This window comes from Bubalus kerabau, chromosome 10 (assembly GCF_029407905.1).
Source record: "Bubalus kerabau isolate K-KA32 ecotype Philippines breed swamp buffalo chromosome 10, PCC_UOA_SB_1v2, whole genome shotgun sequence".
Classification (NCBI taxonomy): domain Eukaryota; kingdom Metazoa; phylum Chordata; class Mammalia; order Artiodactyla; family Bovidae; genus Bubalus; species Bubalus kerabau.
In genome coordinates, this window is record NC_073633.1 from 19,723,837 (window position 1) to 19,739,705 (window position 15,869).

Below are 15,869 nucleotides of genomic sequence, written 5' to 3' on the forward strand. Positions count from 1 at the left end.
CTCATGAAAACAAGTCCAGACGCTGGGACTCAAATGCAACACGGGGACCCGTGGGGGGTGGAGTTGTCCGGGGTTTGGCAAGGAGATGGGACTGTGAGAGGCAGAGAGAGTCTAGATCAGTGCAGAAGAATGAGGAGGGCATTCTTGGGAGGGGAGTAATGTGGTCAAAACATGAGGTCCATTGAGGAACACACTGAGGAAGAGTCTGCACAAATCAGATGCCTGAGGCTTGTGACATCATGTGCTACCCAAGAGACTGAGTTTAAACTCCTTGTGGCTGAAAACAGGACTACTAACTGTCCAGCTACCTCCTAAGGGTGAAGCTCAAATAAGGCAGCAGGTATGAGTAGCCCTGGAATTCACAGCTCCAAAGCACAATGCTGTTTTCAGTTGAAAATGACTTCTGTTCAAAGTGTTGGCTTTGCCATTGTGTGATCTTGGGGAGGTCCCCGCCCCTCTCTGAGACTGTTCACTCATCAGCAAACCGAGAATGGTAATTCCTTCCTCATACTATTGCGTTAGGGATCACAGGAGAAAATGTAAATAAAAGTAGCAGGATGATCCACAAAGAGCTCTATAGATGCTGATTATTACTGCTGCTCTAAACAGTGGGCTCGGTGAAGTCAGGCATCCGATCTCTTCTCTGTTCCTCCAGCGCCTTCTACAGAGCAGGTGCGCATACCATTGTGGACAACGTCTTGTATTTGATTGAATTGTATAATCTCCAGGAGCAGAAAACTAACACTTCCGGGCGTAGGGGGAGGTTGTGATGCGTGGCAGATCCGTCCGCCTCCATCTCCGCTAACCCCTCCCCTCCTCAGTTTCAGTAGTTCGGGATCTGCCGAAACCGGTTCTGCTCCGGTGCTCAGGAGGAGGACTCCTTTCAGAAGACTCGCGGGGACACCTTCAGGTGGTTGTACCTCAAGTCCCTGAAGCAGCTCCAGAGTATGGTGGGAGGGACCCAGGTCAGGATTAGTTCACCACCGAGGACGCACCTGTGTTCCCCCAGAGCAGCGCTAAGCCCGAGGGTCGTACGGGCACACCTGGGGCAGGGCTCGTCCTGTCTCTAGAACGCAGCTTTTATAACCCGGGCTTCGGTACAGAGCTCAGAGCTCGCGGCGACGTGGAAAGAGCGGGCTCCCAGAGAAATGCCAGCCCGGCTACACGCCAGTTGTCTCAGTCACTTCCGATCCTGACCCTCAGTTTCCTCCTCTGTAAAATTGGCTACGAGCCCCCCTGGGCCACCTTCTCGCTGCGGGAACGAGACTGAAACGGGTGCTGGGCCGCCTCATCCTGCGCCCCTCGGTGCAGGGGTCTGCGAGAGGCAGGGGGTTCAGGCTGAGTCCCGGCGGGCGGCTGCCACGCCCCTCTCGGCCCGCCGCTCGGCCCTCCCAGCCCGCCGGCCGACTCTCCAGGGGGCGAGCCTGGCGGTCGTTTCGGCCCGCGCGGCGCCTCGGCCATCTAGCGTGTGACTTCGCCAGCGGCCCGGGGCCAACGGGGCACGCAGAGCCCGGGTCGCCGCCCATCCCCCGCCCTAGCTGGCAGGTGCCAGGACCCAGCTCGCCCGGCCGCCAGGCGGCCGCGGGCCTGAAGGGGTTAAGGCCGCGGGGCCTGGGCGCCGGCCCCGGGCTTGGCGAGCCGCTGTGCCCTGCGGCCGCAACCGATCCCGGAGGCGCGGGGCACGGCGGCTGGCGGGCAGGCGTGCGTTTCCTCCTCCTTCCGCCTCCTCCTTTGTAGCGAGTTCCCGGCCCCTCTTCCTCCCCCCGCCCCCCAGCCCGGGCCCTCTCCCTCGCTCCCTTTCTTCCTGCCTCGCCTTCCTGCGGCGAAGGAGGCTCATCTATTATAAATGCACATTCGGGGCTGACATCAGCGACGAGCGGCGGGCGAGCGCTGACGAGCGGTCCCTGCTCGCTGCCCGCCCGGAGCGCGGCCCCCAGGCTCGGCTGAGCCTCCCGCGGGGCGCGGGGAGCGCGCGGAGCCGCTCCGGACCCCCTTCCTGACGCCGCCGGGAGCCCCCGGGCGGACCCCGGCCGCCGCCCCCGCACGCCGCGCCCGCGGCCCCGTACCGCCCCGGAGTTTCTGCATGACTGTCACAAAGGTAGGCGCCCCTGGCCCGCCGCGCCCGGGACCCTCTGGCGCTGGAAGCCCCCGGCCTGGGCTGCGGGGGGCGCGGGGATGTGGGCGTGCGAGGGGAGGGTGGCGCTGGGTTCGGAAGGTGTGTCTCTCTTGCTCCCGCAGTCGCTCGAGCCCCTCGGCCCCCAGGACTGCGGAGGGAAGTGGGAGGATGCCGCTTTGGCAGGAACTGTCGTTTGGGCAGGATCCCTCTCGCCGGCTCAACTCCAGGACTGCATTTTTAACCCTTGTTTAGGATGCTGCATTTTTAACCCCAGAAGAACAGTGTCGGGCAGCTCAGTGGTGTCCCCCCTCCTCCCCGTTGGAGCGCACCGCGGGGAGTGTCGCTGCACGGACCGACGCTGGGCAGTGGGTGTGGGAATGGACTTGCCGCTCTGAGGAGGCCCGCAGAGGTGAAAGCCCACCCCACCTGCCGGCCTCTGCTGCCCATCCCAGGAACTCGGGCCTGACTCCAAAAGCAGTCTGTGGGCGCTCCCCAATCCCGGGAGTTGCTACCAGGGATGGGAAAGATTCTGGAGTGGCCAACTTGAAGATATGGGGAAGAGCTGTGGCGGGGTAAGGAGGGGCGGCGCTCATTCTGGCAGCTCCCATGTTGGGGGAGAGTTCTTGGACCTCATCTTCGGGGCCGAGGAGACATTTTGGGAGCTTCCTTGCTGTGGGAAAGAAAGAGTTAAGTGGAAAGCAGATCTGGATAGTGGAAAGTGCCCAGGGTTTAGGAGATCTGCCATTCACTCCCCAGCTCTGTCCCGACCCCCTGGGTGACCTTGGCTGGGCCCTCCTGCTTTGCCCTCAGTTTCCTCCTGGAGTGTGAGCATAGGAAAGATAATATGAACGCTGGGGTTGGTGACCAGCAATTAAGAACCAGTAAGATCAAGGGTGTGAACCCACACTTTTCAGAGAGCTCAGTCAGGGTAAGGAGATCACAGCCTGGTCTTGCTCTTGGGTTTGGTGAGCCATGTACCCAAGGCCAGACTCCACCAGCTGCCCACCTGGCTCTCATAATTAGAGAGTTGGAGGTCAAAGTGGGAAGGGCAGCTTGTTTGTGGTCAGAGCAGCAGACCAGATGGTGGGTCAGCCTGGAAGCAATGGGAGAAGTGGGTCTAGCTCCATCTGATGCCCCCCAAGATCTGCTATAAGACAGCATGTTCAATCAGGGTCTTTGGGCTCAATTCCAGAACTGGAACTTGGAAACATTGTGGGAAGATGAACTTGGGGGCTGAGGGGGTACCTTAGCTCTGGCTGCGGCTGGCAGGGCTGCTGCAACCCACAGAGGGCAGTACGCTTAGTGTTTTGAAATGATACAAATGCTATTTAGCTGGGAAGGATTACTGTCATTAACAGTGTTAATGTCAAAGAGGTAAGCAGGTTAGAGTAAAAGAGTAATGGATGGGCCTGGATGAGAGATAAAGGATGAGAGAGAGATTTGTAATAGTAGCCCTGAGATTTGATTCAGTGTCTCCCCTGTGTCTCTTTATGTATGTGAGCTCAGGCAGCCCTCCCAGGAGACCTGCAAGGAAGGTGTGTTCAGGCCCCCTTTAATGGAGGAAGAAACTGAGGCTCAGAGAGGTAGAGTAACTTGCCTGAGGTCACACAGTGAGTAAGTAGCTGAGCTGGGATTTGCCCTCAGGCCTGTTTCAGTCTCTAGCCTGTGATCTTTCCATTACCCTGCACCTTGGAGACTGGATGATTCCCGTGGTAGAGGGCCACTACTTGGAGACCTGGGCCCTGGGGTGGGGAGTCCACGAAGGTGAGTACCTGTCTTTTCAACTCATTGGCAGCCCTGGCCTCTTGGTATCCAGTGATTATTCACTAATGTGCCCCCTTCCCCCACCATCCCCCATCAAATCCCTCTGTGTCTGGCTCTTCTAACAAATGTGGCATCAGTTTAAGCTGGCTCAGAGGATTAAATAAAATCCCCACCTTAACCCTATCTGCTCTTCCCTTGCTAGCCCTTCATAGACTGCTGGTTTTCCAGTAGGGAGGAGCAAGAGGCCTGCAGGGGAGGGGCCTGGGGGGCAGGGGGCAGGGGTGGGCCCAAAGCCTGTTGGTAAAGGCTCCTCTCTGAGTTTGGGAAGGAACCAGAGTGTTCCGGGAGTCTCAAGGCCTGGCCTCTGCTCCTAAATAAGTCACTAACAGGCTGTGTGACTTGGACCAGTCACTTCCATCTCTAGGCCTCTGTTTTCTCATCTGTGAAATGCAGAATTGGTTCCACCTTCTGCAGGGATTTGGGACAACTTCAGCTCTGGCAAGAAGTCAGCTCTGATGGAGACCAGGAGGCTCTTTGTTCTCTGAAGTTGGTCTGGTTACAAGACAGATGCCAAGAACCCTAAAGGGAGTCTGGGAGGTGGGATCACACTTACAAGCTGGGGGTGGTAGGCAGAGGAGGGAATGGATTAGAGGGTGAGACCCCAGCTCCTGCTGCCTTTACGCAAAGAATCACCACTTTGGGTAAGCCCAGCTTCTTGGACCCTTGCTTGGAGCTCTTGTGTCAGATCCCTGGAGGGCAGATCCTCAAGGCCAGGGTTTGGTGTGGACTGTAGGAGATGATAGGAAAGTAGAGACAAGGAAACATGATGGCCCGTTGCCAGATCTTCAGTAGCACTTCCTTAGGGGAAGGGGCCTCTGTTTTCCATTTGCCACCCACCCTCTGATACTTACCCCATTCCCCCTTCTTTGTGGGGCACAGCAGGTGAGGTTGCATATAAAGCCTGAGGGTTTTCTGGAAGGGCTCCTGCTCTAACACACTAGACACACAGAGCCCTGCAGATTTTGGATTGTGACCGTCTAGCCAGATGACATTTTTTTCCTGGGTATGATGTTTTAAACTATATTTTATGGTGTGTATTTTAGTAAGCTGTCTTAGTTTCTTTATGTACTAAGGAAAAGAAAGGAAGAAAAAAAGAAGAGAAAGCAGAGGGAAGGACCAGATGCAGTTTTCCCGGCCGCAGATGTCCACAGGAGGTCAAGGCCCAGCCTCCTCCTGGTTCTGGTCCAGTATCCTTCCATAGGGCAGGTCAGGGGTGACAGTGAAGGCTGCCCTCCTAGGAACAAGACAGTTTCATTCCAGATGATTTTATTCTTTGAGTCCTTGTGCCTGATTTTTAGCATTTTTCTGTCCCTGTTCCATTTCAGTCATATACCTGACTTAGCATATAGCAGTCCTTCTCTGCTTCTAAATATCTGTTTCTAGACTGCCCTTGGCTGGAAAAACAGAACAAAATATGTTAGAATTGTGTGTAGAGTTTGAGTCAATGGGCTATAAGAAAAGTCTTTGAGCTCTATGTTGGCCTCTACAACCGCCTTCTCATTGCTCAGAGGTCCTTTGGAGTGCTTTCCCGGGGTTCATCTGTGATGTGACCAGAGCTGGGGCTCTGGGTAAGGAAGGTGGTGACTTACAGTGGCTAGGCGGCCTTGTTCCCAGGTGCCTTGTTAAGTTAGGTGCCACTGAGCTTAGTGCTTTCCAAGTTCCCTAGGCTGGCTCAGGGACCCAGTGGCCCAAGAACAAAGTGCCCTGAGCGGCAGGAATGCCTACCGTCCCTCAGAACGACTTAGGAGAAGGAATGTGGGCAAAGAGAGGACCCTGGATGCCAGTGCTGAGCGGCAGATTCCAAGTCCACGAGCAGGATTGTCAGCTGCACTCTGGCCCCTAGGCCTGCAGGTTTGCCTTCCCTCTCCTGTCCCACCCTCACAGAGCTCAGCTCACTGGTTGGAGTCCCTGGCTTCTGCTGGGAAAGATTGAAGGCCGAAGGAGAAGGGGGTGACAGAGGATGAGGTGGTTGGATAGCATCACCAACTCAGTGGAAATGAGTGAGCAAACTCCAGGAGATAGTGAAGGACAGGGAAGCCTGGTGCGCTGCAGTCCATGGGGTCGCAAAGAGTCAGAAACGACTTAGCAACTGAACAGCACCAACAACATGTCTCTAGGCCCCTGTAGAGAGCCTTATAGGAGAACAGAATATACGAGCAGTTAAATCATCGCGTTCTCTCCCTTGACAAATGAAGGATCCTGGGCCCACGGAGCAGAACCGTGATTTCCTTAAAGTCACTCAGCAAGTATGACATTAGAGAGCTGAAACTTGGGTTCTTCTGACTCCTGGTCAGTGCTCTTTCTGCCCAGCTGCCCAGTGAGGGGGACTTCAGGCCGCCCTAGTGGGGGTGGGTGTTTTTCCCCCATTGCACTGCCCCCTTCTGCTGGACAGCCTCTCCCTTTTTTGGGTCCAGGTGAAGGGAGCCCAGGGTCAGGATGGGGGAGAGGGGATTACAAGCCCTTCTGCTTCAACTCACTGACCCACATCCAGTCCATGTAGGATGCTGGAGCCCCAGTGTCCCACTTCCCAGCACCTTTTTCCTGTCTGACTCTTACTGCGAGAAGAGATGAGAGAACCTCAGTTAAAAGGCTGAGAGGTACCGGTGTAACTGAAAGTGGGATCCGGCTGCTTACTGCTCAACAGCCATTAAAGAGGCCAGGTTGGTGGAAAGGAAAGTTTGCTTTATTTTGGATGCTGGCAACTGGGTGGGGTGGGGGTGGGTGGATAGGGTGAATGCCTGTCCAAAGGCCGACTTGCCCCATCCCCAGCACCCAGTGGGGTAGAGCTTTTATAGGCCGAAGGAGGGGGCTGCTTATAGAAACAGCACAGTCAGCTCTGATAGTCATCTTGAAATTAGCCATTGGTGGTTTGACCAGCGTCATCTTGATTGTTTTAAGTACAGTTAGTCTTCAGTTCCAGGGTCAGTTTGTTCGCATTTCCTTGAGGCCGGTTTTGAAATTGTGGCAGCTTATGCCCCGGCTGCAGGGTGGTCATCACGTAGTTAACTTCTCTACCTGGTGGGAGTTCCAGTATCCATAAGACGATTCACAGGCTGTGGCTCAGATTATTATCGATAGCTCCTGAGAAGGAACTACAGGTCCTTGGCTGTGCTTAATATCAAAACTATTATTATTTGGTTTCCTTTGGCTGTTTTCCTTTGTTTCTGCATATTCTCACTTCTCTGGTTAGACTTATTCTTTGACGTTTTTCCACAGACAAAAGGCAGGCAGAGGACATGAGGGGCAAACACCATAGGGTCCTGCCCCATTTCACCAGTATGACGCAGCTCCCAGACTCTTGGGGTGGGATGGGGCAGGGATTCTGCCTTCTGTACATCTCACACTCTCACTATACTGCCTCCTTCCTTGCAATTCTTGTTGCAGATCACTGGCATCCTCACGCAGAAGGAGTCTAGGTAACATTTACTCATTCGTCTAGCCCTCTGAGCTCCTGCTCTGGGCCAAGCCCTGTTAGGCACTGGGCTCAGAGAATATATAGCTGCAGCCCCTGCTGTCCAGGACCTTTGAAGAGATGGGTGTGAAGGAGGTATCATAGAGACCCGGGTTAGGAGCGTCAAGGTCCGATGGACACAAGCTGGGTCTTGACTGCCTGCCCTTAGTGCTTGCTTAGTAAATGCAGGCTCTTCCCTTCCTTGCCGTCTCTCCCTCTCTCTCTAGAAAAGCTCTGCTGAGTTACTCTCTTCCTGAGTGTGCCCAGAGACCCTGTTTTCTCATGGCTGAGGGTGTTGCCGCCTTGGCACCCATGGCAGCACCCAGAGGCATCAGGGCAGGGTGTGAGGCTCCCCAGGGCCCCCAGAATCACCCCACAGCCGGCCAAGGCTGTGGAGTCAGCAACAACATGGGCTTGGTTGGTTTGCGTGTGTGGATGCTGGCCGGACCAGCGGCCTGGCAGCGTCAGGCCCTGGCAGCCCAGCCATGGAGTGAGTTTTTCCACTTCTCTCCCAGGTTGGCCAGCCTGGAGCAGACATGGCCTCAGCCGCCGCTGGCTCCTGGCACCGGGGCGGCCCAGATTCTGATTTGGATGTGCCGGCCACAGAATTTGTCTGGTGTCCAGGAGATGAGGGAATGTGCAAATTCCCTCTGTGCCCAACCCCCTCTCCTTCCCTCTCCTCCTGCTCAGCTCGTTCAGTTCCCTTCCTTTCCCTGCCTGTGGACCCCACGGGCCCCAGCCCGAGCTGCCTGCAGCCTGGGAAGTTCAGAGCAGCTGGCACGGGGCAGGCCTGGCCAGGGAAGGACAGATGCAAATCCGGTGGTTTCCACATGAAAAGACGCTGTTTAGAATGAGCCTCTCCTTTGTGGGCCTGGAGTGTGGGACCAGCTGCGAAGGAGACACAAGTAGGGTGGCGGGTGGGGGGGCAGGGGAGGGGCTGTCACCGCTCTCCCCTTCTCCTTCCTCCCTGCCCCCTGCACAGGCCCCTGGAGGGACTTGGTAATTGGTTTCTGGCTGGCACCCTCCTTCCAATTAATTAACACAGTGATGGGAGGTGCCCAGGTTTCCTCAGAGCGGTCCTGTTTACAGAATACAAGCATGGGTTACTTCTGTGCATTGCTTTGCCCGTCCCATGGTGGGAGGCTTCCCCCTATTTACAGATGAATAAACAGAGTCTATGAGAAAAGAGACCACACCCTAAGTCACAGAGCTTATGTGGGTCAGAGCCGGGATGCACACCCGGATCTTCTGACTTTAAGCTAGAACCTGCTCGATCCAATCACATAATGGTCCATAACATGTGAAGACACAATGACCATCATGACAAGAATAAGTTATTAATCAGGCTTTGGGCAGGCATGATTGCATTTACTCTGTGCCCCATGAGATTGAGTCTATTATTGGATGATCCCATTTTTCAGATGAGGAAATTGAGGTTCATTGAGAATAATTGAATTGTTCAAGATTGCAGGTTTAGTGGGTAGGGGAGCAGGGATCTGCACCTGGGCTGTCTTGCTCCAGAGCACACATTCCTATAACTTCTAGGCCTCTCCTGCTGGGGCTCCATCATGGTCTGTACCTTCTACCCCCAAAGCATAGGGCTCCTGTCTGTATGTCTGTGGCCCTGCCATGGAGGTGTGCTTGCCTTGAGCATGTCACTCGTGGGTGTGTCATGCTTAGATTTCCCTGTGGCCTTTGCGGGAGCTGGGAACCATGCGCTTGATTAGGGGAAGGCTGCTGGATAAGAAGGACATCTGGATGTGGTGACTGGCATTGGATACGGCTGCTTATTGGTAGGGCAGCCAGCCCAGTGGCAAAATGGAGGCAGAGCGTTCTCCAGTTCTGTGAAACTAGCTTTGCGTAGCGGAGAAAGCAATGGCATCCCACTCCAGTACTCTTGCCTGGAAAATCCCATGGACGGAGGAGCCTGGTGGGCTGCAGTCCATGGGGTCGCTAGGAGTCGGACACGACTGAGCGACTTCACTTTCACTTTTCACTTTCATTCACTGGAGAAGGAAATGGCAACCCACTCCAGTGTTCTTGCCTGGAGAATCCTAGGGACGGGAGAGCCTGGTGGGCTGCCGTCTATGGGGTCGCACAGAGTCAGACACGACTGAAACGACTTAGCAGCAGCAGCTTTGCGTAGGGAACACCGGTCTGTGATTCAGGCCTGCAGCCCTTACCAGAAGCAGCCTTCTCTTGAGATGGCTTTTGATGCCCAGAGGGTGCCTACGAGTGCCAGCTTTAGAGTCAGACAGATGGCACTGTTTTATTTACTTGCTGTGTGTTCTTGGGCAAGTTGCCTAACCTCTCTGAACATCTGCTTCCCCATCCATTAATTGGGATTGATAATAGTAGTACTTAAAAGGATTATTATAAAGATTAAAAGAGCTGATCTGTGTGAAGCATTTACCACATGCCTGGCAGTTGTTGTCAGCTATTAACGTCAGGCAGACAGAAAATTAAACAAATGCTGACAATGAGTGTCCTGGAGTGTTATGAAATGAGCAGGGAACTCTGGGAATAGTAACAGTGGGCCTGCCTAGTTAGGGGGCTCAGGAGGGGCTGTTAGCTGAATCATGTAGGCTGAGTAGGAGGTAGCAGGTGACATACATGGGGAGCGGGGGAGAGATAACCGGCAGATGCCTGAAGTCAAAAACAGCTCTTCAGGGTCGCTTCCTGCATGCCAGGCATGGGTGAGGGCTCAGCCCAGCTCATTTAACCATCAGAGAGACTTCATGGTCTAGATCACTGTCATTATTTCCACTTTACAGATGAGGAAACGGGCACAGAGAGGCTAAATATGCTGCAAAAGGTCACCCATTGGGCGGAATGGAGACTCGGGCTTCCTGACCTTGGTACTCTCCTTCTTCCTCCCTGCGGCTTGAAGATGCTTTATCCCACTTCGTTTTTCTATTTTTCCTGCACCACATGGCTTGCAGGGGACCAGGGAGTGAACTCGTGCCCCCTGCATGGGAAGCACAGAGCCCTAGTCAGTGGACTGCCAGGGAAGTCCCTCCCTGGGCAACTTCTTAAACTGACCTGAGGGGTGTGGAAGTGCCATGTGCAATTGCCCAGCCCTCTGCTGCCCTCCCAGGGCCTCCCCAGGCCCCCTAAGGGAGGGCAGTGCCCCTCCTGGCTAGCAGGCAGCTCTGGGGAGGGGTCATTTATTTTTTCAAAAGGAAACTTTGCTCTGGCAGAAAAATTTCCACCTTACATTTTTACTGGGCCTGATCATGACCACTTTTGTTCTTTAAATCTTTCTAATCATCTGTTGGGCATTGGTCTTTAAAGTAAATCTGTAGGGACAGATCCAGAACTTTTAATGTTCAAAGTCTATTGAGTGTCTGCATTTTGGTTTTTGCCCTGCCCGAGCTCGGAGAAGGTGACATTCTCCACAGGCTTAAACTCGCCCCGAGTGAGACAGATGGTGACAAGGTAGGAGGCTCTGGCTGCCCAGAGATGGGAATATGGGGAGGCTGCCTCTGGGTGGTGCTCACACTAAACCCTGGGAAGGAGCCCCCATGCTCAGGGTTTAACTCCCAAGCCATCTGAGGTCATCTGGTCCAGGCCTCTGCCTCCATGAACTTCACACTTTCTAGGAATATGAGAATGACTCCTAATCTCAATAAATATGAATTTATTATTAGGCTGTTCCTAGCCTTTCACCAGTTGGTAAGTCCCTGCTTTCAAGGAACTGACAGTGAAATAAACAACAGAAGTAGCTAACCCTTCTAGGGTGCTTAGTTTATGTCCCAGGCACATAAAAAGTGTTTCATATGTATTTATTCATTTAATCTTCCTGATTATCTCTGAGCGCTGTGCTATTATCATTTCCATTTCTATAGTAGCAGAAACAGGCCCGCAGAGGGCGGGGAGGTAATTTACTAGGGTCCCAAAGCTGGGAAGGGTTGAGCCTGCCTCCTAGGCTTCTGTTTTACCCCTCAATCAGGCTGGAATGACCCCAAAACATGGGGCCAGAGCAGGGGCCTGAAGGCAGAAGACCCAGGCTTGCTCTTGCCTCCTTTCTTTACTGTGTGACCTTGGACCAGTCCCTCAACATCTTCGAGCCTCTATTTTCTCATCTTTGAAAATGGAATTAGGACTCAGCCTTACTAGGATGCTGTAATGTGTAAGTGAGGCTCTCATAGATGTCATGTATGGGGTTTTTTGTTTTGTGTCTGATACGATCTCTCTCCCGTCCCCTGCATTACCAGCATTTCATGGCCTTCAGAGTTTGGCAGTTCCTTCCAATAGATAACCCACTTCTCCCCTGCTGTCCTGGCTTCAGAATTGATTCAAGGACTTCCCTGCTGGTCCAGTGGCTAAGACTCTGTGCTCCCAGTTCAGGGGGCTTGGGTTCAATCCCTGGTCAGGAAACTAGATCCCATATGCTGCAACCAGAGGTCCCGCATGCCACAGTGAAGATCACACATGCCACAACTAAGACCTAGCTCAGCCGAATAAATAAATAAAAATAAATATAGTTTTAAAACAATTGATTCATACTCTGCTGGTGTGAAAGAGCCAAGTTCATATCTTCCAAACGGCCTCTGTTTTCACTTCATCAGGCTTGTTGGGTACAGATAAAAAGTTGTTTTTCTCTCTTCCTGTTCTGTCTTTTTTGGCTGTTTTGATATGCTCGGGACAAATAATCTGGCTGTAAAAATTGGATGTCCTGCTTTCATTTGAAAAGTAAGCCAAATAAAGCATCCGTACCTTGATCTGTATCATCCTGGCTCCCCGCAGGTCTGAGCTCCCTGTGGAAGGCAGGGGAGGATGGGTCCCAGAACACAGTCCTGCCTGGGTCTCTGGGCAGAGAGACCCTATCCCAACCCCAGTGGCATGTGACCTTGACCTTGGCTCTAGGCGCATCCTTATTTCCTTGTGGCTCAGGATGCTTTTCTTCTGGGTTTAGGGAAAGGAGTATGTTCTAGTAGCATGAAGCATTTACGCCAGACAGTTTAAGCACCTTAAGTGTGATTTCAGAACTAACAGCTTTATGATCTGGCAGAGTTTCTAAGACATGGAACAGCTAAAAACCAAAGTGTTGGTGGGTGGGGACAAAAGGATTTAGTTCCTGGGGTTTTTTCCCTTTAACTTAAGGAAGATAATACTGTTGCTGCCTGCCCTGCCGACTTTCAGGTGAAAGATCAGTTTGCAGGAATGCTTGGGGAAATTTGGGATTCTAATAAATTTGGAATTCTGGGAAAGGGGATTTCTGTATATCTGTATATCTGAAGGACCATCTGATAACTTTTTATTATCACAGATCTGTCCTCTAAAGCTCAGGGGTCTACCTTCCTGCCTTAGTCATTATTATATCAGAGGACACACTAAAATTGTTGTGCATTGAGTCTCTTTCAGGACCTGAGTTGTCCTGTTAAACTGGCCTTTTCAGGGTCTATAAGTGCAAGCGTTAGTCGCTCAGTCGTGTCCAACTCTTAGCGACCCCGTGAAATGTAGCCTGCCAGGTCTGTGCATGGAGTTTCCCAGGGAAGAAGACTAGAGTGGGTTGCCATTTCCTTCTCCAGGGGATCTTCCTGGCCCAGGGATCGAACCCGGGCTTCCTACATTGCAGGCAGATTCTTTACCGTCTGAGCCTCCAGGGTCTAAACCACGTTCATTTCTCTGTCCCAGGAGCTCCTGTAGCACCCAGTCTCCACTGCACCAGACGCAAATAAAAGCTTAACATGCTATGTCGTTTGCTGATTGGTTTAGGAAGATGAACCTTGACTCAATTGTGAGCTTGCTGAAACCAGAGATTACACTTGATTCTTTTTAGTACCTTTCACAGTGCTCATCCCAGGGCTATCTATGCACATTAGAAAAGGTGTGATATAGACTTTGGGGTACCTTGTGTAAAGGTACAAGATTGGGCAGAATTTGAAACAATCCTAGACAGTTCCCTGGTTGTTGCTGCTGGACTAAATCTTTACTCCTAGAGATCCACACACTGCTAGAGCTGGAAGGAAATCTAAAGAGATGTAATGGATTCCTCCATTACAGAGGAGAAAATTGAGGCCCCAGAAGGTTTACCCAAAGGGGCACAAGTGCCTGAGCCAGATCTAGGGCTCCCTCCAATTAGTTGCAGGCTCAGGTTGGATGAGCTTCAGTACACTGGGTTTTTCTAGGCTTCTACTAGAAATCAGGCCAAGGACTGATTGAAAAGTGGGCATGGGGGAAAATTCCAGAAAGGAGACTTTGCGAACTTAGCCTAGCTTGCAAGGGGCGCCTGAATGGAAAAGCTTGGCTTCTCAAGTAACCAACCAGAAATGGCTGGCCCCAGGGCCGACTCATGGCCGTGGCAGAAGGAGCGACTTCTGAGGCTCTTGCTGTTGGGCTGTGGGGCTGTAATTACCCAGATCTGGTGGCCCATGTGTCCTTCATGCCAGGCTGCCACCTTTGCCTGCACAGCGGAGCGAGAACCCCACTCTCCCTCCTGGAAGCCGGCCCTCCTGGCACGCAGGGCTGCAGGCAATCTTTCTCTCCTTTGTTTCTCTGAAACCATTAGAAGGGCCTCTGGGTTGGGAGTCTGGGTTGCTAAGAGCTTTCCTCTGGCTAGACCTTATCACTGGCTTGAGAAGTCTCCAGACAAAGTTTTCCCTGGAACTCTCACTTGGAGGGAGGGAGAGAAGGAAGAAGGGAGAGTGGGTGGAGGGAAGGAGAGGGGAGCTCAGGAGCCACAAACAAAGCCGCCCCTCTGCAGGCCCCAGAGGGCCAGAGTGCTGGGGCTGGCAGAGGGAGCGGCAATCTCTGTGGGCCTTTGCTGTAGAGAAGCAGCGGGAGGGGCGCCGCTCTGCTGCGCCCACCACTCGTGCGGCCAGCGGACATCCGTTCCCTCCTGTTCCTGCCCTCTCCCCCTCTCCCCGCCTTACAGGAGGGGAAACTGAGCCCCAGAGAGGGAGGCACTCACGCTGGTGCACACAGCGGGGAAGCTGGGATCTGAACCTTGTACGTCTGATTACAGAGCCCCGTGGACACACAAAAACTGATTGTGCTGTGTGGTTGCCTTTTAAAGAAGACCCTCCCAATCACCATGCCCAGAAGCCTCTATAGAACTCAGTGCCGCTGGGCCTTTGAGATGTTATTAAAATAGAACTTCCCCTGGGAAAGGTAATGCCTTAGCTTGCTGATAGCAAGACCCTAAGTAATAAGGCTCAGGAGAGGACTTCCCTGGTGGTCCAGTAGTTAAAAGAGTTCGCCTGCCAATGCAGGGGACACGGGTTTGATCCCTGGTCTGGGAAGATTCCGCATGCCGTCGGGAAACTAAGTCCATGTGCCACAGCCACTGAGCGTGTGCTCTAGAGCCCGGCTCTGCAACGAGAAGCCACTGCAATGAGAAGCCAGGCACCCACTCTCTGCAAAAGAGAAAGCCCATGTGCAGCAACAAAGACCCAGCATGGCCAAAGGTAAATAAATACATTTTTAAAAAAAGACTCAGGAGTGGTTCCTGAGGGGGAAGGCAAGGCGGGGGAGAGCTGATTACCATGAACCAGTTTTACCCAGGGAACAGGAGTGAAGAGGATGACCAACCTTATTCTGTGCACCTCTCCACCCTGGCTTCCCTGCTCCCTTGACCACTGACCACAATCCCCACCCCTCGCCCTTAATGCAGGTAAAATGAGGCCTCGGATTCACTCAGAAAACCTTTGCTGAGCACCTGGGTACCAGGGCCAAAGTGCCAGGAACTGAGCTCGCAGGGATAAACTCAGGCTGCCCCTCCTCGAGGGAGGTCAGTCTCATTGGAGAGATGGTGGCTCAGAAGGACATATAGCTGCAGAGATAAGGGGAAAGAGGCTGGTGTGAGTGGAGCGGAGATGTGTACACGCACCTCTGAAGCCATGGGGATGGGGCAGGGGTCAAGGAAGGTTGCTGGAGGAAGAGGTCTCATCTCAGTCATCAAGGATGAGTTAAGCAGAGGCAGGTGAAGAGGAGGGGAAGGCATTCCAGATGTGAACAAAGGCTTGGAGAGAGCTGCAGGATTGGCTCATTCCAAGAGAGATGAGAGTTGGATGCTGCTGGGTGGGAAAGGGTAGGACGGCGGGTGATGAACAGACTGGGAGGCAGGAGGAGCTGGGGGAGCAGAGCTGCCCGGCCAAGGAGGGTGAGCTTCACCCTGATGGTGCTAGGATCCCCCAGAGGGTTTTAAGCAGGGGAGTGACAGGGTTCACTTGCACTTTAGATGGTTCCGCCCAACCCATGTTGCCCAGGAGGCATTTCAGTGATTGGAGATTCACAAACTTCATGTGTCATGAGGTAGGAGTGAAAGTTCCAGGCCTCCAGCCCAGAGTTCCTACTGGCATCTCCCTGTACCTGGGTGAGTACTACACATGCCCCTTTCTTCCCCAGGCAGATGCCACTGGCTGAGACCACTGTAGGTTACTGGCCTTTCCCATTTGCCGAGGGCTGCCAGAGAGGTTGGATCTGAGCTTGAGAAGATAGGGTGAGGGTGGTGGAGCAGAGGGGCCCAAAGCC

General features: G+C 53.4%; 1 protein-coding gene across 1 annotated transcript in view; it reads left to right on the forward strand.

Moving 5' to 3' along the window:
- The first annotated feature begins 1,681 nt into the window (after positions 1–1,681).
- CORO2B (coronin 2B) overlaps positions 1,682–15,869 on the forward strand; it is a 147,362-nt gene continuing 133,174 nt past the window's right edge. Inside the window, exon 1 of the mRNA XM_055536823.1 lies at positions 1,682–2,098. Within this exon, the coding sequence (XP_055392798.1) occupies positions 2,084–2,098 (15 nt within the window). The 5' untranslated portion in view covers positions 1,682–2,083. The remainder of the gene's footprint in view (positions 2,099–15,869) is intronic.